Source organism: Neocloeon triangulifer, unplaced genomic scaffold (assembly GCF_031216515.1).
Source record: "Neocloeon triangulifer isolate White Clay Creek 2 clone unplaced genomic scaffold, ASM3121651v1 ptg000012l, whole genome shotgun sequence".
Classification (NCBI taxonomy): Eukaryota; Metazoa; Arthropoda; class Insecta; order Ephemeroptera; family Baetidae; genus Neocloeon; species Neocloeon triangulifer.
In genome coordinates, this window is record NW_026775554.1 from 14,479,097 (window position 1) to 14,504,549 (window position 25,453).

At 35.8% G+C, this 25,453-nt stretch overlaps 2 protein-coding genes across 4 annotated transcripts in view; both read left to right on the forward strand.

Moving 5' to 3' along the window:
• The first annotated feature begins 10,565 nt into the window (after positions 1-10,565).
• Positions 10,566-12,643, forward strand: LOC132197436 (uncharacterized). 2 transcript variants are annotated; one of them, XM_059620729.1, is made up of 4 exons: positions 10,566-10,689; positions 10,761-10,859; positions 11,869-12,009; positions 12,070-12,642. In XM_059620729.1, exons 2-4 carry the CDS (start codon positions 10,784-10,786, stop codon positions 12,222-12,224), a joined length of 372 nt encoding a protein of 123 aa, XP_059476712.1. In that variant the 5' UTR covers positions 10,566-10,689; positions 10,761-10,783; the 3' UTR covers positions 12,225-12,642. The 2 variants fall into 2 exon arrangements, with proteins under 2 accessions (XP_059476712.1, XP_059476713.1); XM_059620730.1 differs by lacking the exon at positions 10,566-10,689 and having other exon boundaries at positions 10,701-10,859; positions 12,076-12,643.
• Positions 12,644-15,902: 3,259 nt separating this feature from the next.
• The window catches only part of LOC132197638 (5-hydroxytryptamine receptor-like), a 96,673-nt gene continuing 87,122 nt past the window's right edge, over positions 15,903-25,453 (forward strand). For both annotated transcript variants that reach the window (XM_059621042.1, XM_059621041.1), the window contains exon 1: positions 15,903-16,065. The gene's annotated coding sequence lies outside the window, so the exon portion shown is untranslated. The remainder of the gene's footprint in view (positions 16,066-25,453) is intronic.

Here is a 25,453-nt window from a genome sequence, read left to right on the forward strand (position 1 = left end):
TCTTTTTCACTTTCAAGTCACTTCAGTCAATAAAGCAGCTAACGGTTTTAAACTCTCAAGTTGTACACTGTCCTTACACGGTCCTTAACTCGCACTGTCAATGCTATACTGTCCTTAACTCACGCTATATGCAATATGTCACTCGGGGACCGCTCTCGAGCGATACGCCCCAAAACGCAAACTGTATATGCAGCACAATTTCTCGTCCTTCGTCCTTCACTTACAGCAGGATCCGTTCCAGGGATTGCCCTCGAGCGTCGTCTCCCTGAGGTCCCACCGCTGCCACCAAAAAGTCTGTTATGATTTTGGAATGGAAACAAGGCACTTGAAAAGTAAAGTAAACTTTTATTGTTCTCAAGCAACACGACCTGCCTCGGCGGGCTCGCGAGCGAGAGTCCTCGATCGGTCGCGAGCCGCTTTAGCCTTTCTCTCATAATAATGCAAATAGGCACAAATATGTGTACAGCAAATATGGAAGGATGCACTTTGAGTGGCCGGACTATGCTCACTTTCGGAAAGCATGTGACTATTAATGCGCGCGATAACACATTATTAATAATATAGAGGCACAAAAATAGAGGCGGTCACTGGGCATTATAACAACGTCATTATATCACATACACGCAGAAACCAGAGTCTGCGGACACTCGCCGCTACCTTAGTCAGAGGGGTTAATTGAATTTTGGGATTGGGGAGTGACATATGAAAGGAACCGCAAGATTTGGTGGCGAAATCGTCTGACAATGAACTGTGGATCTATGGCTTAGTTGCCTAGAATTAACACGTTTTAATATTTTTTTTCATTGGCTTGATTTCTCAAGATTAACATAATAGTTCTGAGCTTAATTTTAATTTTATTGTTTTTTAATGAAAAAAAATACAATGAAATTATAATAATTACGTTCATGATGCATTTTTTCATAAATTTTAAATCAATTGTACTGAAAAATTTTGAACCATATTTGTCGTTGAATGTTGGGATTAAAAGTTATATTTGTGGAAAAAGAATGATTGCCCTTTCCGAGAAAAAGCAAAAAATACAATATTTTCTGCAAAAATTTTATTTTCCAAGGGCGACATTAAAGCACTAAAGCAACAGCTTGTCGGTTTTCCACGCCAGGCACAAAGACCACTCGCGTAACAAGCACACTTATTCACGTCACTTATCCGTCGAATCAATCATTTGTCTGCAATCCCCGAACGAGGCGAATTTATCACGTGGTATGCTACTGCGGAAGAACATAACCGGCTGTCTGTCTTGCGAAACTCTAATCTTGGACGTGAAGACGCGAGTGGCGTGATTTATATTTCTGCATAATTCATCCACGCGCTTGTTCGCTCACGTGAACGCCATATCAACACTCGGTGAGACGTTTCTCATTTCCACCACTACTTGTTATTTGCGGTTAATTCAATCTATTCCATTAGGACGGGTATGGCGCCGGAGTATTCCAATTTAATTAAACGCCGGTGCGCAACTCCGACTCTGCATTAGAAGTGAAAATAGGCTGGTAAATTCAATATTGACGTGCTGGCGAAAGGGAAGGCGGAAAGTGTATGAATTCGGCGAATCCGAACGTCGTCAAATGGATTCACTAGGCAGCGCTAGTTCACCACAGATTAATTTCCAACCGTCACATACACGCACGCACCACTTCGCCAGCATCTAATTTGCCTTCAATAGCGCTCGTCTTCATTTCTTCAGGTGTGAAATTGAGCGTCACGCAAGAACCTTTCAAACGTGCACGAGAGCTTTGTGTTTTCCCAAAAGACACGATTTTGACTCGAGTGACTTCTTATTTGTAGTATGTTTGTCAACGTGTTTTATTAATTTTAATTTATTCTTAAATTTATCATGCTTCAGGCGTAATAACTCGCGTGAGTTTTCGCAGATAAAGTTTTACACCCTTAGACAGTTTGATGAATTTGGTTTGCCCAATTATCTGCAATGTTGTTAATTTTCATAATTGATCAAGCAATTTTAACTTCAAACAAAGGAAAGACAACAGCAAGAACAAATGCTGTGAAATTGAAATGTATGAACAAATATACAGCATAATAACATGACGTGCTGTGTATAGTTCATTATTCAAACCTTGGAAATTTCCTTGTTGAAAAGGTTGATTTTATTTCTAAATAAATTGACTGCTTGATGGTTTGAAGTTTAATTTTTTAATTTAATTTAGTGTAATTTTCTCTCTCAAGAAATAGGGTTGCATATTTAATAGTCAATCTGATGTACAAAATAAAATCGCATTTTTTAACAAGCAAAGTATCGCGGTTCATTATCATTTATTTACCAGGAGTCATTGTCATGTGTCACATATTCCATAATTTTCTATTTATAAATTGACTTAAAAAAATAAACTTATGTTTTTAATCTGTATATTCTGTATAGATAGAATTTGTTTGATAAGTGAAGTGAAGTAAACAAAATTATTATTTCTATAATTTAAGTTAACAATGTGGCTCGTAGACGAGTATGAGATTCTTTAAAGCATAAAATTAAGCTGATATGAAAATATCACAAGCTCCATTACTGTCAGAACTGCAAAAGCCTGCCACTAACAAACTTTGCCACTCCCTGAAAATCACCGTCGGTACATGACTATGTTCGTACGTAGACCCGACCCCTCTTCCGCTCCAGCTCGTTATCGGACTACATGCGAAAATACAAAGCAAACACAGTCCATTCTGCAAACAACAACCACGTTACAGCTAACAACATCAAAGAGCCCTCGAATAATCGGATCAAAGTTTCTTCCCAAGGCTAATTGTAAAATAATATCCTCAGTTCTCCATTAGGTTACCTTCCCCCTTGCCGACGAATCAATCAAATTTGCGGCCTGCAATCTTTCAAACGCAACTCGCTCTCTCCAAATCGAATTCCAAGTCCACATCCGGCCGTTTCGAGAGGAAAAAATCCACCACAAAATATCACATTAGGTGATTGGCGAGTTGAGTTAAAAAGGTTTTGACAAGAGCAACTTTGGCTCGGAGAAAGGCCATCCGTTATTGCTGTTTGTATTTTATGGACGCTGCTCTCAGCTGTCACACGTAGCTCTTGATGGATCACCCCTTGCGTCACCCACATTCGCACACAGCTCTTTTTCTCGAGGCCCGCGGACCCCTCGACTCTCACCACTTCGGGCCCATCTCCAAGCTCGGCTGAAGACGGTATTAAATGACTCGTGAGATTATCTTATGCAAGCGAGTGTGAACGATGTGTGCCCCTGGCCGAGAGAAAAAGTAGCTAGTCGTGCCCCATTTCACGCACCCAACCCAGACGTCTAGCTCCCATAAGTTGCACAGCTGCGTGAGAGTTCGGCAGACAAAGAGGTGATAATGATCTGCTTGTGACTTTTTGCGGCGTTTCTTGCTCCATAATCTACTTCTATAAAGCACAGACACGATAAAGAGCTTTTCTTGCCCCTATTGTAATCGTGTCTAATTTGACAATGGATGGCATTTTATTTTTATAATAATTAATTTATAATTAAATCTTGAGAAAACACGAAAATGTGCACAATTATATTAAAACTTTATACCAGTACTCGAACTTCAAAATCAATTATGAAATTTTCAGTGAGTTTTGATGAGCAATTTTGTAAAGTATAAAAAAAAAAAAAATAGAAAACGCTTGAAATAAAAATTATGTTTGAACAAGTAATTGAATTTAAAAAAATGTGCATTGAAACTTATAATATCAATTTTTATATAATATTTGATCGGTAAATTAAAATGTAACTGTAGGCAACACCATAAAAGTAATCAAACTTTACACATGCTTAGACTGTTTCACATTCACGTGTGACACATCCGCCTAGAGGAAGTTCGTGAACAAGTAAGTTTGTATTCGATTTTGATAATTTCGTTTTGTTACCTGCGTCTTCAGCTCACGAGTCTTGTTTCGAGAGAATTCAAAACCTTGAAGCGCTCCAACACGGCGCCAAGTGAAGTTTTTCGCCTTTGAAAGTGTAGCATTCAGGATGGATATATTCCTTCACCGGAGAATTCTATCAAGCTGCATAAAGTGGGGCGAGCAAATAAGTCGCAACCAACAAACTTGGCAATCTAACTTGCCATTCTCCGCTTCTCTCTGTTGTCAACCAGTCAGTCGTGCACTTAGGGAAATCGCCTGCGGTAGATGCAATTCCAAAAGCGTGCAAGTCGCGAATGAATTGTTGCTGCACACAGCCGGGTGATGTGCCAGGCGAAGGCAAACTATTTTTCATGCCAAAGGGGTGAGTTTGAACTCCGCCGGGAAAATGGAGCCAAATAAGTAAGACACGACAAACTCTTCTCCCCGTCGGAATAAAATCAATCTCGTTGGTCGCCGAGAGCACGTGGGTTTGAATAATGTAGCAGATTTGCGGCTTGGAGTGTAGCATATATAAAAAATTGCACACTTCAGGGCCTCCTGTGCCTTCACCCTTCGATCATATTTGCATCTGGGCCTATTTGCAAGCGTACGGACTTATTCTCTTGAGGAAGGAAAAAAATAATCATGTGCTCTGTGAGTGAAACGAGCCAGCGGTGACAAGGGCAGGTGTTGCCGCTGAAAAACAAAAGCAGCGGAGCGGAGGAAGCGAAAAGCTGAAGCTTTTGATAGAGCTGTGACAAGTGTTTTTCGGTTGAATAGATTTTATCCTCGAAAGCTGACAAGAAGAAGTGCTTTTGCATTATACAAGTGTGTTTTGAATTAAAATTTTATACAGAAAAACAAGGAAAGGTTTAGAATAAATAAGGAAAGTAAGACATTGTCAAGGAAGAGGAACAGGGAAAATCTTGTATGACCTGATTGATAAAAATGGAGATTGCTGGCACATTACATTGAAAATTTTATTCTTGGAAATCAAGACGAAAAATGGCAGCACTTTAAAATTTTCCAAAGATTATCACAAATTCAATTATAAATGTTTCAAATTTTCCGTTAAAAACGAATGTGTACCAGTTTTTTTTTATTGCACTACAGATTTTTTATTTAAAAATATTGTCTTTGAATAATGAAGAATTTTATTGCACAACCTTGAGTGTGCTGCAATAAAATAAAAAAATTAATAACAAAAAGCAGTAGAAAAAGAAGAAGTATAAAATAGCATAAATTTTATGGTTTACAGTAAATAATTTATTCATTGCTGCTTCAGTCGTTGCAATTTAGATGCTTTTCTATTCATCACTCGGACAACTTGGAGCATTTTAATTAAAGTGGACTCATGTACGTTGTACTTAGTTGCTACGAGCCGAGTTAATGCCCCTTTGCGAGAGCAAATAGAGCAGGCAAGTGCGTGTGTCCGCTGTAATCCTGAAGCAGCGTTTTGATATCACGCCTCACTATTTAAATACACGCAGGCAGCCGAGTGGAAAACGTGTCAGCAGCGTTTGGAAATTTCATGACGGGCAAGTCAGGCGAAAAACAGTTTTGGCTAATGCTAGTGTTGAGCTGTGCACTTCAAAAAGACTTCATTACTCAAGTATGTACGCTTTTCTAGTTGCTTGTTTGCTCATTTATTTCGCGCAAAGCGAGTGGCTTTGCCGCGTATAAACGACGACCCTTCGTTTGTCTGACTGAGAGTAAAAAGAGGGTCGACGAGAATGTGTATATGCTCACTCATTCCTTATTGCATCGAGCAAAGGCCGGCTGCTTTTCTCTTTACCTAAGTAAATACACACACGGACGCCAAAGGGAAGCCTGTCTGTGTATCACGCAGCTCTCGGCACATATCACAGTCTGTTTGTGCACCAACCCCCGCTTCTTCCGTCTCTTTTTCTCTGTCCATCGTCTTACACGCTCAGCCGGTCCTGAAACGCAGACCTCGCGAATAAAAATTCAATTCAGGCTTCGGGTCGAGATTCCTCTGGCATGAGGAATTAGATTAGGAGACGCTCCGGCACCGCGTGTTGTTTTTTTCCCTCTCTCTGAAAGAGAAAAAAGCGTGTCCCTTCGCCAAACGTGCAAAAAAGCACTTCGTCGAGCGTCCCCTGAAGGACACGGTCGCACATATTGGCCGAAGTAACCAAGTTTTGTTCGGCCTCGCGTAGCTGATGGAGAGTGACGACATTGAAGTGTCGCTCCACGCATGCATGCAGATAAAAAGGACGCACCCCGCTTCGCACGGGTGCTTAACAGGTTGCCTATCTCGTTCTTTGAATGTTTATTGGGTGAGCTCGTCTCACTGAATAATAGGCTTGGTTGTCATTTTATTTCTTGAATGTTTGTTTTACCTCAATTGATAAGTGTAAGTTTACAGCCATAATTATTTTAACGATGGACCTAATCATGATTAAAATTTGTTTGCATGAACCAGGCTTTGATTGTGAAGTAAGCTTAAACTAGAAAATAGAAAAAAAAAACACATTTTTATTATTTGCTATGATTTAATAAATTTGAAATTTATTAATTTATATTAAGTCAGTTAATTATGTTTTCCATATGATAAAAAATTAAAATATTAATTTTCAGCAAAATTATATTGAAACGGATTTATTAAAATTATAATATATCCCTTCAACATTGAGCACAAGGTTAATCATACACAAAATTAATGTTAATTTCAATTTCCTATCAAGAGTTTATTTTCTCACGATGGAAAGCTTTTCACTTAATTTTGTGTTCTGTAAAAAAAGCTTTTGAAGTTCAAACTAAATTTTTTTGGTTTTACTTGTTTACAAAGCGTTTCCAGTTCAGAGGAGAAATATTTTTAACTCATTTCAACTTTGCCGACTCGGCTGGGTGGAGGAGCACAAAAAATATAAGAGAGGATAAAATAAACTTTTAACACTCGAATTCACAAAGGGCCGCAGTTGCGAACATTCAGCGTGTGCCCTCCCTCACTGTAGAAAAGAAAAACAATTCGACAGGCAAAAATCCTCTCACATTCTCCGAGAGCATCTCCGTCTGTCACGTATATCTGGCCGAGGGATGATATTACCGCTTCTGCCGGGAAATTGCATGATATATTTTCTTCTCTGCGTGTGTCTGATAAATTTAACCTTTCCTCGTCCATCCATCCGAATTCCCCTAGTGTGTATAGAATGGGAGGCAAAGTGCATTTTCCATTCAGGGACCCTTTTTCGGCGCGGCGAGCATTGAAAAGATGGAAAAGATGCAAGATGATAGGGGGCAGAGAAGGATGCTCGTCCGCCGTAGCTGGGTGTAATTCTCGGGCTCACGACTCAATAATGCAATTCCATTTCTTTGTCAATCACAAGTGTTTTCCAGCGGAATAAATTCACCACTGACAGCAACTGGGAGAGCAAGACGAAGTGATCGGTCGGTCCGTTGGTGTTTATCGTATTGCGAAAAAAACCTACAACAACAACAACAGTGCTGCACAAAGAATAAAAGCCCGCCGTAAAAACTTTTTCAATTTTCCCCCATTTTGATTTTTTTCGCGCCGCCTCGGCTCAAGTTAGTAGTTGGCGGGCATTAAACTGAAAGGAGGCGCAAGATTCTGCAGTCGAGATAAGTAGTGGTGCAAAACTTTGCAAAAAAAAAGTAAAAAGTTCGGAGACCTTTGGGAAAATCACGCAGTCTGCTCTGTGATATTTTATTAAATAGCCGCGACATTCGAATTCTGTACGCGATGGTGGGTTTTTCCTTCAGCACATCAACACACTGGCAGTCTCAGAAATTTGCTCGGCAAGCGTGCATGAAAAGTGGAAATTTCGCACATGCCAATAGGAAGGGCATACATTTTTTAACAAGTGCCGTGCTCGCCTGCCTGCAATTTTTCTTCGCTCTCGCTTTTCCGGCTCCTCATCTTTTGGGATCTTTAAAGGGCCGTGACTTGTGTTATAAGAAGGCAATCAGAATGATTTCGCAGCCGGGTATAAGGGTCGGTGCGGCAGGCTGTGTGCCGTCGGTCTGAAATGCTTTTCCTCCTCTTTGCGTACGCGGTCAATCGCAGCCAAGGCACGGAGAGCCTAAAAAACGAGAAAGACCAACTTTTTGCGTTTATTCTCATCATTGTCCACTTTGGCCAGCGATTTCTCAACGTTTTCGCTGGCAAAATTGCATGCCAAGATTTATATCGGCCCTCAACCCCGCTGAAACGAGGACATCAGAGTTGAAGACTTTCTTAATACGTACTCTTGACCAGCATTATATATGACCAGACTGAATTTCAAATGCATATTTCCACAATGTTAAAGCATCATTTATTTAAATTATTTTGTGCAGTAAAAAACATCAACAGCAAAATACAAAAATAAATTAGAATATAAAAATATTACAAACAAAATATGTTTAAATAAATTTATAATCAATAAAAAATATAATTAATGTTTTCTTTTTCAAGTTTTAAATTTTCTACATTTAAGTTCATATTTTACGCTGTAAGTTTGGTGAAAAGAGCAGATTTTTCCCGTGTTGGTGATGTTCAGTTACACGGACGATATTTTAAATCCGGAAGAATGAAGCAGTGCAACAAACAGAACGTTTCAATTACTAGATCATAAGATATAAATGCTTAAAAATATTCAAAGTAATATTTTAAACAATTATCTGCAATCGGATTTTAATCACTTTCAGCCTTTCGCCGTTTCATTAATTAAACTATTCTCACTAAAACCGCTTTATAAATTTTTTATATGATTTGACACATTTGTATGCCCTAAAAAACAACAAATTGTGCTGTCACGCATTTGCACGTAGGTAACATAATTTTCACTCCTAGCTGCGACTGACACACGAGAGAGAAGCAATTTCCCAACGGTGCAACAGTCAATAATTTCCCGCGGAAGCGGCTCTACGAGAGATGCAGACATGCATTCACGCCAATGCAGAGACGTTCGTTCCCAGACCACGGCATCGCTTGGTTGCCATTGCGCTCGCATAATCTCACTCTGTTGCGCCAATGTGTAATCCTGGGCAAGGCCTTTGCTGCAAAAGAAGTGAGAGGGAATATGTGCACATCTATGTTGTGGGTCAAAAGCGAATAATATTTCGTAAAAATCAGCAAGAACTGACAATGGGATGTGGTCAAAATGGCACGCGTCTTTATGTATTAAATAATTAAATATATTTAGAAAATTTAATTAACGAGTAAAATTCGAGTAAAAGATACTGAACTCGGAACCATTGTGCTAAAAAACACTTTTTTTACTGTTCTATCCAGGTCTAGATGTTGATTCAATTAATAAATTAAAAAAAATTATAATGAAGAAAAAGCAAGAAAATTAAACATTTTTCTTCTTCTTTTGTGCTTATTTATAATTCTATACTAGAGATTATGAGTATTTAAGATTTAAAATTGAGAAGTGTTTGTACTTCACTCCAGGTTGCGTATTGCCAATAACACTTTATACAAAAGCGTGCAAAGTTCAATTCATATTGTATGTATGTATGTGACACTTCTGGCTGCTGGAATGGGGTGGCACTTTACGCTGCATGAGTATCAGTGAAATGAAAGCTGCCGCTGCACTCGCGGATTAAAGTGCAGGTCTCCCATCCTCTCTCTCGAAAGTGGTTTTCAGCCTCGACGGACGAGACGGGTTGCACATCACAAAGGGGCAGTCGACCCAACAAACCAACCGACGTCTTCCGTCGGCGCCCCGCGAGAATTGCTGCTCTAACCGGAATATAATAGGCACGCTAATGGTCTCTTTGCACGGCACAATGTATACCAGGATCGTATTAATTATGAAATTAATGCAACTGGGACGGCGGCGGAACACTTTGTTTACCTGAATGAGTAATTTGCCATCAGCGTTACTCACACACTTACACTCACTGGCGATATGTACGCGCTTTAATTCAAGATTATGCAAATTCAGTTTGCTATCAAAAGTGATTTAAGTCTATGTAATAAAGTGTTGTTTATTAAAGGAAATACCGTTCCATTTTTAACAGCTTCATAATTTTATAATTAATCGTGTTCTTGCAACACAACAATATGTATAATATTTAAAAAAGTAATTCTACATGCTTTATAAACAACGAGATCTCAAAAAATTTAAAATAAAAAAAGTAAAGTTTATTTTTGTTTGTGATGAAAAATGAAACAGTTTTTAAGTCCTATTTTTTTTTTATAAATAAAATTTAATTGGCAAAAAATTATTGACGTTTTTCCAAATTCCATTTTTAATATTAAATAAAAATATAATTCGAATCGTAGTTCCAAAGAAAGATTAAATTATATCACAATAATAACCAAAATTGAATACGTCAACATTATATAAAACAAAAAGGAGAGAAAAAATTACATATTATATTTTCAATTTTTTGGCCTGCTCTTCTTGAAGAAATTTTGTGTTGCTGCTAAAAAAATTTTGAAAACGTTAAAGTAATTAAATAATTTTTTTCTTCAAGAATCATGCAATCATTTTTACTTATTTAAAAAAAAATGCAATTTAATAAAATGTGCTCGAACCAAAAACATGCTTTCGCATTTCACGTGTACCAGAATGTCTTTGCAATTCTCGACACAATATTAGCACAATTTGCCTTTGATTGTCATTCAATTGCTTCAAAGGGGCCCCATTCAAGTGGTTGCCAGCGGGGGGCACCAGAGAGAAATCATCTGGTCTCTTAAAATCACGTGTTTCGCTTGCTATTACAGTCTCTCAAAACAAGTCCATCCGATCTCCGACATTTCCTTGCGGTGCGTTGACGTGTGGCGGCGAGTGCCTGCTGGGCGACCCATACATTTTTTCCTGCGTCACCACGAGGTCAAATCAATCTCTGCCGTGCGTGTATTTACGTTCATACGCATGTTTTTAATCTAACCGCAAACATTTTTTAACCGCCTACCGAGAAGTTTGCTCCACTACGGACGCTGTCATGAAGTCTCCGTTAGCTCTGCTGAGGCAAAAGGCACTTCTCATACTAGCCGCACTTTTGCTTCTTGTAGCTCAAGGTAAATAAATAATTATTTGTCTGATGATGCATATTATCAAATTCACTTCCGAATTTCAATTATCAAGTTCATAATTTCACGATCATCACGTGCACAAGTTAAGAGCTAGCAGCTGAATTTATTATTAATATTTTTAATGTATGTAATGTAACTAATGTACAATGTAACACAGCTCAAAAACTATATTACAATATTTTAATTGAAATCCAAGAAAAAATTTATAATATTAACGCACGTAAATAAAACTAAGCAGTAAATATAAAACAATAACAAAATGTATTTTAAATAAATATTTTTTTATGTAAAATAAAATTTATCACAAAATAAATTATATATGTTTAAAAAAATATTATTAATAAACAATATTAAATTAATTTGACTTTATATAAACTGTAAGTCATGAAGAATTTAGGCATGTTGTGCTTATTGTTAGCATAATTGCGTGAGAGATTTATGTATTTTATGTAAAAAGTCATTTTAACAATTTTCCCGCCAGGAAAAATAAGATGATATATAATATTTTTTTTAATTAAAATAATGTTCTTATATATATCTAAGCTAAATTCTAATTTCAGCTTCATACAGTTGAAATAATTTTCTCACCTATTATGTCATTCGTATCCTCAGAATTGAATGCTTAAAATTGTGTTTTGAGATGAATAATGGCTGGTTCAAGTTTAAGAAATTGATTCTCTCACAGTGATGATCTGACTATTCTTATTTCTCTTTTCAAACTAAAAATTGCATTGTTAAAAATTACATTCATGCAAATTTTTCCTATGTTAAAATACAAATCATAAAAAAATTAAAGCCAGGGTCCCTAAAGATAAATTGTTCACCAACATTACTTGGTTGTAATTATGGTTTCAAAATTAATTTTCATAAATTTTATCAAGCATGAATGACTTTTGAAAGCATGACCCGAAGCCCGCAAATTCCAAACTGTCGCTTTCGAGCATTTCCCTTGCACACATTAAAAATCAATATGCAATATGATGGCAATTATCAGGAGCGGCCCTGCAGTGCTACTTCTGCTCGATCAACGACCCAGCGTGCCTGGACCCATTCACACCTGACAACTCGACAATGCAGCAGACCTGTCCCTCGTGGTCCAACATTTGCATCAAAACGGTCGAGCTGCGGACGAAGGGTGACAGCAGCCGGTGAATTTCACTTTTGCCCTTTTCTCACTTGCCTCTGTGTGTCGCAGAAACAGACGACCGCCGACACGTTTTGCGCGGCTGCTTCAGAGACAGTTTCCAAGGCGTCGACGGCTGCATGATGCTGAGGATGGCCGCACGCAGCGAGGGCATGGACATCCTCGCGTGTAACGTTTGCACCACCGACTTCTGCAACGACTTCTGACTTTAGATTAAAAACATAAAATTGTAGTCTAATTTAATTACAATTAACCTCTTGGTATTATATTTAAATATTTCTTTTTTTGTATTTTTCATACTTTCAATATTGATATTTTTTCTCAATAATTCACGTTAAAATTCACAATAAAAATAAAAATTTGGTACTGAAAATCATGATGCTTTAATAGAGTCCATAATTTAAATTCTTCTGAAAGAATCCAAGAAATGCACACCAACTTTCGTCAAAATCCGGATGCTCTACTTCAAACACATACCTTGTTAGTTGATTTTATATTATTTTTCTCTGTGTCTGATTTTTATTTTTAGTGGATCCCAATTTTTTCTCTTGCAAAAATATAATCAAATATATTTAATTTTATTTTTTTACTGATGTTTCCCTTTATTTAGATGGTTTCTGAAACAAATAAATAAATATATATTTATCAAATTTGCAACTAAAAAGTTTTCTCTTTATAATTTTTAATTACCGTAAAATTATTTGAGCTAAATTAATTATTGCGATGTTTTATAACAGACAATAATTTCTGATAACTTTTGGAGAGCAAGAAGTTGCAAAATCCCAACCGAATTTGTAAGTCGATGCATTTGTTCGGAATTGAAAGTGACACCCATGCAGGAATATGGTAAAGGAAGAAATGGAGATCAAGGCACTTCAAACAAAAGCAGTATTGGCTTTCAGCGCGGTCTCTTTGCCATGAATAATTGAATTCGCAGCCGGTCGAGCGCCATGGGCCGCAAAAAGGGATGTGTTCACCAGAGAGAAGGTGGAAAGCAAAGGACTCTGCCGACCATATGCAGTGAACAGTGGATAGGGATTATTTATAGCCACTTCATGGCCGAAGAAAAGCGATATCTTCATGTGGTGTGCGCAATAAATCTGCCACGAGATGAGAATGGATTGGACATGCATAATCTCCTTCAGTGAATATGCTGCAGTAAATAATGATTCTGAGGGCGCTGCATCTTTTTCTGCATTTTTCTGGAAAAGACAAGTTCAAAGTGAATTTGGCAGGAAAAACGATAGCTTTGTTGCCAAAAAGAACTACAATGAACTTTTGCACTAAGCTGACATAAAGCCACATGTGATATATTTCCAGTTTTTATTCATAGATTGTTGAAAGTTTTAGAAATATATATTCGATTAAAAAGCATTTTCTTACAATATATATCAGATATTTTTTTTTTAATTACTCAATTTTGAATTAGTACTAGTTGCATGAAATTAGGTTATGAATTTAATTTTACAATGACGCATTGGAAGTTGATTTTATATTTATTGATATTTGTCATATTTTTTTTTTTTTAAATTTAGACGTTATTTAAAAATTACTATAATACCTTGAATATATGATTCAACTAATAAAGATAAGTTAATAAATCCAAACTTTTAAACTATTAAAAAATTGTCTTCAAACAGTAAAGTAATTAGAGTTTAATTAATTTACAGCGTAAAAAAACGTTATAATAGGGCGTTTTAGCAGACATTTGATAGTTGAAAACCCTTTTCGCTCTTTTCAAATTTAAATTTTTTTGTGTAGCGATCAAGAAGAAAAAACAATAATAGTAAAAAGTTTTAAATGGAGTTGATAGCCGTATGAAAAATTAATTGATAGCAAATTAGTAAATAAAATGCTTCATCAAAATTTGTCTGTTCACAATTCATCCAGAAACGATTTAAGAGCACATCAGGAGCGCATTTTATCTGATCAATTACTTGGGAATTGTGTATGTGTGCGTTGGATATTTGCAAACACAAGTCGGACTTTGTGTAAAGTGTGCGTGGCTCTCGATGCCCAAGGGCTCTTGCAGGCCGAATTTGGTATTGGTGCGCGTGCAAGAACCTGAAATAGCCATTAACACTTGGCGTGAGGTTTCCATGGAAACTCGGTATATTTCCAGCAGTGTAGCCACGAAATTGAAGCTCAAGGGCCCGTGAAAATATCCTTGGCCGAGTTCTCTTTGCCGAAGGATTTGAATCACTTTGCACGGCGAACGCACCCGAAATAAACTCTTCAAGATTGTGTTCGCAGTTTACCTGTCTTAACTTTTATTGTTCTAGGAAGGCTAAAAATAATTGCAGAAAATAATCCAAACTTCCATCTGAGGCAGTAGTTTCAACCTAAAAGGAAGCTGAATCTACATAACTTTGAACGAAGCTCCAGTTGTGGAATTATTAAATTTTATTTGCAAAGTTTTAGGAGCTTTTCGTTGCGTTTGATCCAATTAGAAGCGCTCTGCAAATGAGGGAGAGATCAAAACTTACTTAAATGCGACTTTGCTCAAAAGGATTAAGTATTTAGCGGGCGCACGAGTCATTATCCGTGATGAATATTTAATTTCCTCCGTTCACACGCACACGCTCACGTGCACAAAAAGGCAGCGAGCAAGAAATCCCGCTTAATGTGAATATGGACGGATCTCGATGGGGCGCCACGCTTTTGCAATTTAAAATCTACACTTGAAACAAAGACGGGTCTTGATTCGCATTGGCATGCATCGGTTGATGAGCTAAATTGGTCTTGAGAGCAGCTATCAATTTTAAGCCCTTCAGAAATTGGGTCATCGCTTGCTATTATCCTTTTATAGTAAGTATACCGTTTAAATGTAATAAAATTAAATTCAAGTTCAAGTATAGTCCAATTTAATTAAAAAATGAACCTTGATTAACAACTTGAGTGTGACAAATTATGTTCATTTTTTTTTGGGTCCTAACTGCAAAAAAAAAATATTAATCTATATAACAAGAACATTGCACTGAATGTCATTAAATTAGAAATGTTTGAAAAATCTCAAAGCTAAATTATAATATAAAATATTTTTTGCTTCATCTTCCATTTTTATTTTATAACTTTTGTGTTTTTTGTGTGCATATATCAATACAAAAATTTTAATCACAAAATTTAGCAGTAATTCCTTTTTTTTAACGGAATTTAAATTGACAGTAAATTGTCCTTTTATATTTAAATTGAACGTTTCTTTAGGTTTATGTAAACTGTATATTGTTTTTGTTTATTTTTTGTTTCAAATTTAAAATAAGATACAGAAAGTATAAAAAAAAATATAAAAGCGAGTTCAGTAACTACAGAGATTTTGAAAATTAAAAATAAACCATGACTAATATTTCTCTTTGAAACTAATGAACCACCACAAAATCTTTCTTTAGCGTTTCAATCATATATCTAGGAGGCAAAATTTAGTTTGTTTACAAAGTTCTGTTTCCATCTGGCCAAGAAGAAAGTCCCTAAGGCGTTTGGCAAGGGTCTGCACAAAAGAAGCGAAAACTGCTTGAAAGGCAACTCTGCAAAATGACCGAATAAAGCGGCAAAGCTAATGAGAGCAGCCTCGTTGCGAACTCACAGGACTTTCGCAGCGGAAAGCTAATTGGCAATAGCGGCTATGGGTCTCTAGCAATAATAATTCAGACATTTGTTCGTTCGTTACTTTGGACGAGGGCGCCCGCGAGCGCTTTGCTTTTTGATTACAGCCTTCGCCAGATGAATGGAGCAGCAACGATGAATCTCGGCACACGAGAGGCGCGTTCGTTATATCTGCTGGATATAATTGGCATGTTGCTGCTCATTTGATGTGACGTCTCTAATGTGATTCAATATGATAAAAAGAAGCTAGTAGAAGAGGCAGCGAGCGACTCGTGCTGCGCCAACTCTGCTCCTCGCAGCAGAAAGAACTCTTAATAATCAGCGTGTGTGAATGCACGATTTTTCATTTGCCGTTTCCTCGGAGGAATCGCGCAAAAAGTGTTCCGCCTGCCAGCTGCCAGCGAAGAAATTGATTATCTATTCAAACGGAGTGCGAGTGTTTTACACGTGAGTATTACCACCAGCATTGTCAAATATTCTGAAGGCTCCGTTTGCAAACGTGCACTTGACACGGCGACACACGATTTGTCAAATTGGGAGGTGATTATTAATTACTGTCGCATGACAGTCTGACTTGCAGTATCTTCGGAATAAATAATTATTGCTTTTTATCAGACCCGCTTCTAATTCACCGCACATAATTCACAGGTGGAGCGTATTTGCAATTAATACACTTTGGATATTCAAATTTAGGTTATATATGAGAATTTCAAATTTTTACTAAACATTTTCCTCAAAGGCAGAAAAATAAAGCATCCATGTGTTAATTATTTCCTGCTTACATTAATGTGTGTGCAACTGTGCAAAAAAGGAAGTTTTAATTGAGGAAAAAATTGATCATATTATTTCTGCATTAAAAATATATTTTGAGCGCTACGAAATTTTGAATGTTCTGTTTTCGGATACCATTAAATTCTGCTGAAAACAACAAGGAAAATTCCGCAATTTATAAATATTTTCATTTTGGGAAAAGGCTGCTAAAAAATTCAATTTAAAGAGGGAAACATTTTATCCAAAAATTAATCTAAATTTTATATTATCATAAATTTTTTAAGAAAAAATACCCTTTTTAGACCCACTATATGTTTAAATTTGAAATTAAAAGTTTATATAATTATGTATGCATTATGTTGTTCACAAATCTCCTCGCAAATTTACTGGTAAGAAATCCAACTGTTGAAAATTACTCGGAAAATACATGCGGAGCTCTGTCAGTGGGACAAATAGGTTTAAAATAAATGTGCGACATGCATAGACACACTCTCTGGCGTGTGCCTGCCCTCGCAGCCGCCAGTGTGACACAGAAAAGCAATAAAATATGGACAGAGCAGATGTTGCGCGTTCCCATGACTGGTGAGAGAACGACAGAGAGAACAATAAATGAAATAGAGCGAACGAGAGCCGGGCGATGTACGAGAATTCAATCCGATGCATACGTCACACTGCCCCAATAGATTAACAATGGCTTAATACACGGTTCATTTTTTCCTCACTGTGTGGCTTGGCTCAATCTTGCACAATGTGCGCACCATTGATCTCATCATCGCAAGACGACAGGACATATCAAAGGGACATATCAAAGGGAGGTTTTTCATGTAAAAAAAAATTAAAGAAATGACTATAAAATTAAATTTATAAATTTATTTGATGTGTTCTTTTGTTTTTGATAAAATATAAATTGGCTGTCCAAATTAATATCATTCAATGGTCTGATAAATAAGGTTTAGAATGATTTTTATCAAAAGAAATTAAATTCATAATTCATTTTCAAAAATAAAATTGGTAACAATTGGACGGTTAATATGTCTTCCCAGAATAATTTATGCTATTAATCGAATTGAAAGAAAAAGGTTAAAAGTTATGATACAATTATTAAAAAGCTTAAGCATGTTTTCTGAAACTACTTTTTTTAAGAATATTGTTTATGCTCATTAGTGTTTTTCATTTTTTTTTGTCAATGTAATACAATAGCTGAACCCATTCATATAGTTATATTATTTTGTACATTAATTCGAAATTGAGCCTTTGCCTAACCATTCAGCATTACAAAATATTTGTGTTAAATTTTAAGATAAAGGAGACTGACAATTTTTATATATAAATGAATTTTGTAATTAAATTTTAATTGCGATTAATTGATAACTTCCTTAATAATATTTTCCAACATCCAACACGATTGAAAAAAATATAAATCTAATAAAATTAGAAAAAAATTATTAATTATATTTATTATATGAATGTTATAAATTCCGAACTAATAAATATATTATTAAAAAAATATTTAGTATAATGTTTGATTTATCATCAACACAAGTAAATACAAGAGCAGCATGACCAAATTTTGCAATTCAAATACAATTGACATGTGTTCACAAGCAAAAATATGTACCTCATCACGCGTATTTTGATGTACATTCACAAAAAACATTTGTGGCTAATTCATCGCAGCGAAAAATAAAAATAAAACCATACAAAAATAACCCATCCCCATACATCATGGGGATAAAAACAACGTTTCGTTTCATCGGAGGAAAAACTCGTGTCGACTGTCGGTCACTCGCATATGCAAAGCTCATTAGCGCTTTTGAATTATGACGAGTGAGAGGAAGGGAGGGTGAATTTTCGGTGGCGACCAATTCAACGGTAATCACATTCAGAGTAGGAATAATTATTGAAAACAACACGTTGTGGGCGTGACGGATGCCAAGCAACACACGTGATTAGTTTTGCATTTTGCGGGTTCGCATGAATGATGCAGGTGCTGGAGAGAGAGAAAGAGAGGGCAGGGGGGCCCACATTCGAACAGAGAGCTGCATCTCCTGTTAGTCAACTTGTTACGAGCTTTCGCGGAATATTAACTTAGTGTGCATGAATAGTTTGGCAATTATTCCGACTATGATGTGCATTTTCGAGAACAATTTGAATCAAAGCTCCCGTCAAAGTCCTACCTCAAAATCGTGCGCTTTGTAATGAAGAGGCGGATTTAATAATGAAGCTGGGGCAGCTGGGCATAACAAGCAAGGTAGGTTTTATAATAGCTTAATTTTTTTAACTATTTACAAATGAAAGAATATTCTCTTTAAAAAGTGTTAAATATTGTTCCAAAATTTAAGAAAAAAATAAGCTTTATATTATACAATACCTAAAAATTTGTGCATTTTAAGTTATACAAATTATAATGTTTTTACATTTTTTTTATTGAACATTATTTTAATGTATTTAAATAATTGTCTCAGTTGATAATTTTAACCAGATTTCAACGCCATTTTTAAATTGAACTAAAATTAAATTAAATAAAATTTATTTTTGGTAATAATTAATTTATGGAGGCAAGAATGGTATTACAATATTGCTTTTTATTTTTTTTTTGCCAGAAAGGTTAAAAAAAGCAATTATTCATTACTCTCTTAATGACTATTTATATATTTAAAAAAAACCGCATTTAATTAACTAAATTTAAAGTGTCACTTTCATTGCCCCACTTCTTCTCGGGGTTACTGGACCAAAGAAAACCCGCTCTGTGCTATTTTCCCTTGATGATTTAATGCCCAAATGATTTTCATCGACATTAACACGGCCAATTAAAAGTTAATGCATGGCGGGAAAAGAAATTACCACCCTGTCATGCGGGAATCTGTTTTGCACAGCCCTGACCGAGCACAGTGCAGCAGCAGCAAAGTTGAAATCACCAGGGCATGTCTCATCTGTGCATAATTCGCAATTAGAGTGGATTAATTAAGTTCGACCAGCGCAACGCTGTCGTCATTAGAGTCGACCAACGGTAAGTGGAGTTTATGATGCTAATTGTGTGCCGCCGATTGCAGGATTTATCCGTATTTGCCGTGTTTTCCATTTGCGAAAGCGGCAGTCGCGCGGGATTTGAGGCTGGGCAGCGGCCGTGTGAAAGCGACGAGCACTGTTGCGAGCCGGGATTAATTTGTTGCTTTTGTCACAAGTGGGATGCTGCGTTTCGAGAGTCGCTTTAATGAAATACACGCGGATTATTCGGCGGTTTCACTTCACTCCAACTTGAAAACACGGTTCTCTAAAAAGCATTTTGGTTATATTTATTTTCTATATCTTTTTTGCCTTAAAGTGGTTTTTTTTTAATTCAATAAAAATTTAAATTCAAAAGGTATTTACTTTGAATTAAAAATATAATGCTTTAGTTTCCATAGAAGAAATTGCCGTAATTTACAAAAGGAAAAAAATCCTCAAATAATCTTTTTCCTCTCCATTGAGCGATTTCCAATTCTATGTTCTCTATTTTGAAGACAAGTATGTAAAAATTATTAGATATATTACATATTGTTGAAATATTTAATTCAAAGAATAAACATAACATAATGATATGTTTTTCAAAGTTCAAATTTATGGTTATGGAATTTAATGTTCTAGAATTCAGTTTCTATGAAATTGATTTGAAAAAATTATACAACTTTAAGGAATCATGCGAGATATTTTAATGTCGTATAATAATATATAATTACATAAAATATTTACAGATTACAGAAAAATTATCTTGATTTGGGCAGCGATTGCCTCTCAAGTCTGAAATATCATATCAATGAATATTATTTGTAACTAATTCTTTTCGAAAGCATTGGAGAACGCATAATTATTTTTATTTCTATAAATGATTTTAGGCTGGCGAACTCAAAGTGAAAGCTCTGTTTGGACTATCAAACAAGCATTAAATTATACTACGCACGTCATGTTTTGCTCAAACTCATGAATAATCCATAAGCGGATTTTCATCACTCCATCCTGCACGTCACACTTGGCTAATTAGCCATGCAAAATTCCGAAAAACAAGATAAACCTGCGTGTGTTCGCGAAGAAAAAGAATTTTGAGCTGATATTTAGAGGAAAGGGAGGATATAAATGATTTAAATTTTCTCAATCTAACAAAAAGTGGCAATTATTTCTCGCTGTTCGCTGGAGAAGAAAGCCGATTTTAATTTTCATTGGCGGGACAAGATTTGGCAACTGACTTTCGGTGGTGCTCGAGAAGTGAGCACATCAAGCACCCGGGAGGCAAAACACAGACGGATTAAAAAAGTTTTGCTCATTAAAGCAGCGCAGCGCCCCGAACAAATTTAATTTCAACGGATTTCGGCAGCGGAATTTAATTTGTGAGACTCTGAAACACTGGTCTAATTTGAAACGTCTTCGCCCCCTCTTCCCCGCGGTCACAAAATATAGCCCTCGACAATCGCTAAGGGCGGGCGGCTAATTTTTCTTCTTCGGCCCATTAGTGTGTGGTCGCGATCCACAACACAGACACGGAAAGAAAACGAGAGGCCAACCAACAATGGATTTATAAACCTGCCGTTGCTTTACTCCGAGGTTAACCATCTTTGTCGGGAAATCCCCACGGACCTTTGTTATCTTTCCCCGCAACGCTCTCCAGCATTCACGTAATAAAATAGACTGTGCTGCACCACAACTTGTCAGCTGCGTGTTTATCCAATAAATATCAAGATCTATCCAAGGAAAAAGGCGGGATGAACGGTGGAACGAAATGGGCTAACAAAAGCAGAGGCGACCCAATAAAAAATGTAGAGCAAAATATTTAAAGGGCTATAGTTGCCTCGCTGCTTACCTTGGTGCCACCAAACCCCTATAAATCCATACAAAAAAATGTTTTACAAAAAAGATAAAAAGGTATTTTATTTAGTTTTTTTGTTTTTAATAAAATAATCCTGGCCACTTACAAAGTTGTTAATGAATTCATCATTAATAAACTAAGAAAAATCGTGGTCAATGTGATTTTGGTGAAATTTAGTGTAATCAATTGAAATTTACATACTGAAATTCCCTTTTAATTTCTTTGCAAATCAGAAAATTAAATTTAACCATCCAATTTTTTTAATTAGATGAAATAAAAAACTTTGGTTGTTGACGAATTTAATTTAATAATATTCTATAACATTTTAGCATCAATAATTTTAATTTAATTTTGTTTGGTATTAAATGAAGTTTATTTGTGTACCACAAGTCAATCTCTGCCCAAATCGAGGTGCACGTTTAACAATAAATTAAGTGATAACACCGAATATTAATATTATTATATTTATTCCTTTTGAAAGTTTTGAAACGAGAAAATTTTCGCCTCAAGAACGTTTTATATTTTCCACCAAAATTTAAATTAATAGGTCGTCGAATAAATTACAACAGCATTTGTTTCTACACAACCTGAGTTTGCGAGAGCTCTGTTATATTACCATTTAATTAGTGAAAGACCGTGTAAAAGAAAACTTTTGTAATGTATTGTGAGTTGAATAAGAGTTTTATTAAAAATAATGGGTTGAAAACACTAGCTTCCTTGCCGTATTAAATTCACACCTTAGGGAACGCTTGCACATGCACAGAAATGGGGGAAAACTTTTGAATTTTGCCGAGCAGCATTTTGGGGAGAAAATTGAAAGAGCGACTTCATATTTACTCGCAAGTAGATAAGATAGGGAGGCGGTCGTTACCTAAAATGAGGACGTTATTTTCTCCTCGAAAAAGATGCCGCTGCTCCGCCATTTTTCCAGGAAACGCCACTCGCGATGATGCAAACGACTCGCTTTAAAAATTAAAATTCATTAGGCAATTCGAGGAGATAAGGGGGATAACGCACCCAGTTATTTTCGGTGTATACAAGCCGCCCACTAGCCATAAAATTTGCATGAGCGCCAGAGATTTTATACAGGACAGTGTTACACAGGGAGCAAATCACGAAGTTTTAATTATTAATTAGCATGATTAGGAGGGCAAATTAATTTGAAATTAAATACTTTCTATACTATTTCCCTATTTTCAAATTTTAAATTCTTTTCCAATCATCTTTCAAAAATAAAATATAAATAGAACTATATCTTTCACTCCATAATTGATTACTTACTTATTTTTTTGTGCTTCTATTTAAATTGGCAATTTTTCTTTATTTGGAATAAAAAAGTATTCAATGCCAAATAATAAAATTTTTATTATAAAAAAATGCAGAATTATTGAGCAGCTTCATTTTAAATTATTATTGTTGTTCGTCCTCTTAAGTCACAAATCGAGTCATTCATCCAATTGTTGGGATTTGAGGGGGATTGATTTACAACAGGATTAAATCAGGCTTAAATGGAAAATAGAAGAATATAAATAGGATTTATTTTAAAATTAACGTTTTTCACTGTCACTGTTTATCCTGAGTAAGCGTAAAACCATTATAATTTATTTTTTCGTTAACTTTTTTACGCAAGGACAAAATATTTATTTAAATCTTTTGCATCCTACACATTATTTTTTAAAATGCTCATTTATGGAAGCACATTACGCACGTACATTTTTACGCAGGGGATTATTCATTCCGCGTCTATATCCGCTTTGGAAATGAGATTTGGATGCTGAAAATGGCGTTTTTGGTAAAACGACGCCCTCCTAGTGCTATCATCAAGGCAGCCTTGGTGACGGGCATTATTATAAGAGCGTTTCGCCTCATCACTTAACACCTCCGGCTGCAGAGCTGCCGACAAGATTGTGTTGAAAATGGGCTGGTTTGTGCCGAGAGAGCGACTGACACGCCTCACGTCTTTTAATTTACTATGCAAATCGAGCACACCTTTCCTGGGCCAAATGGTCAAAATTAACAAAATTAGTGCTTGTTAGAAGCGCGGCCATTACGAGCTTTTAACAAGATTATATAAGAATATGCATAATTTCCTTTTGTCACTTTCACCTAACTCATAAATGCTAAAAATTCATTTTAGCAATTGTGATGCAGATATAATCTAACAAAGATGTATAATTTAATTAGTCTGGGGAACGTTCTAAATGATTATGAGAAACATTTCAATTCCTTTAGAGTTTGAGAAAGTTACATTTTCCGATATTTTTTTGACGAGACCTAAGAAAAAAAATAGGCAAATAATTAAGTTCAAAAAACTCCTTTCCTAATTTAAAAATATCATTCAGATGAATGCATTCTAATCAAAGGCAAAACAAAAGACCTTCCTATTCTGCAAGCATTTTTATTTTGGAGAATCTGTCCGATACGGATTTAAAAAATTGGCTCATTTTACAACATGAAGATATTGCAACATTTCTTCACGGAAAAAGACTCGAGCCAAGTTCGTTTTGATTTTCCCATTCTAATGATAAAATACAAAAATATTGACAGAAACGTTATCATCAAATCATTTCTATGAAAATTTTTCCTTAAATGGAGCTCTCTTCGTCCATATTATGACTTCAATCACATTCCTGGAAATTTGAGACAAAAAAACATTCGTACAATATGAAATAGTCTGAGACGAAAATTGGCATTGCCAGACGCATTGTAATAAGGAAAGTTATGCAACCGGCGCGACGTGGCTGTTTGGCAATACTGTGGGTCTTCGCAACGACAGGCGCTCCACGACAACTTCTTGTTGCGCTCCGTGAGATTTATATCGGGAGAGAATTTAACGAAACGGCGGCATGAATGCGAGTCTAATTTCCATTCCTGGCGCGCGTCCAATGCATTATGATGCTACTGATTCATAACAGGCCAGATGTTGTAACTTGTTAGCTTCGACGGAATATTGATGCCGCGTGCACTTGGTAATTTATAACGCTCTGCTGAAAAATAGACTCGTGATCGGAAATTTTCTTTGCTGGCCACGAAGGCCCCAAGAACACGCGCCTGACTCAAGGTAATGAGCTGGAAAGAAATTCACCTTGAGTGCCCGCCCGAGCGTGTGCAGCGGCCGCAAGAATTTATAACACAAAAGTTTGCTTTTCAAGAGAACCTTCTATAGTCGTTCGACTCATTCGTGATTTTGGTTTGATCAGCGAAACAAATTTTTCTTTCTGTGCAATCTAAAAGTTGCAGATTCTGCGCAAAAAATATTTCATAGAATACACTTCAGATTTAATTTCAACATAATTTTGAAAGAAAAAAAACATCGTATTGAAATATTTGTACATATAATGTAAAATTATAAATATAGTCCAGATGAATTGTTCTGTTTCTACCATTTTAAAATTAATTTCTCTGTTTCCCACGAGAGCAAACAGAAAAAGCAATCTCCTTCTCTGTGAATTTTTCGCTCAACAAAAGCGATTCTTATGAAGTTCAAGATTTATGAAGGAATGCAGTCGTGCAGAAAATCATGAAAGACTATATAGTTGTATGTAATAAAGTTGGATAAAAGTGTTGATCTAGTTTCTCCTTTATCTACTCTGCCTTTTCTTCAAAGTAGAAGCTATCCATGCAAAAGAAGAATATTTTGATATTATATCTTGAAGTTGTGTACGTGAAAGCAAATGCAACTCCAATTTTCTTGTTCCTATAAAGGGAAGTCAATTTCAAGTATCTTATACAGTATAATATAGTTCTTATTTTTACCCTCCCAAAACAAATAGAAATGAAAAAACTCAAAACCTGCCATCGCTTAGCTGATAAGTGTGATAAGATAATAAACTGCTTAATCATACTTAATATCTTGTTTCCTGTGCAAAAAAAAATGCATTACCTGCAGTGGTCAAAATATGAAGAGAAGGATAGTTATGATATTTTTACTGAAAGTATAAACAACACACAAATCGGAAACCTATTCAAAAACGATCATAAAAATTGTAAAATTCAAACAACATAGCTAAAGAAACTGAAAAATAGATTGGTTCTTTTGAATGCCGAATATTTAAAAAATAAAAAATAAATTATTTAAATAAAAAAAGGCAATAAAATCAGGTTTTAGGCAATATTTTTATAAATATTATACAAAATTAATAAACATCATAAGCTAACTAATTTAATTTACAAGCACAGTTTGTCGGGACAACTTTAATTAAAGACATAGTGCAAAACCAGAGC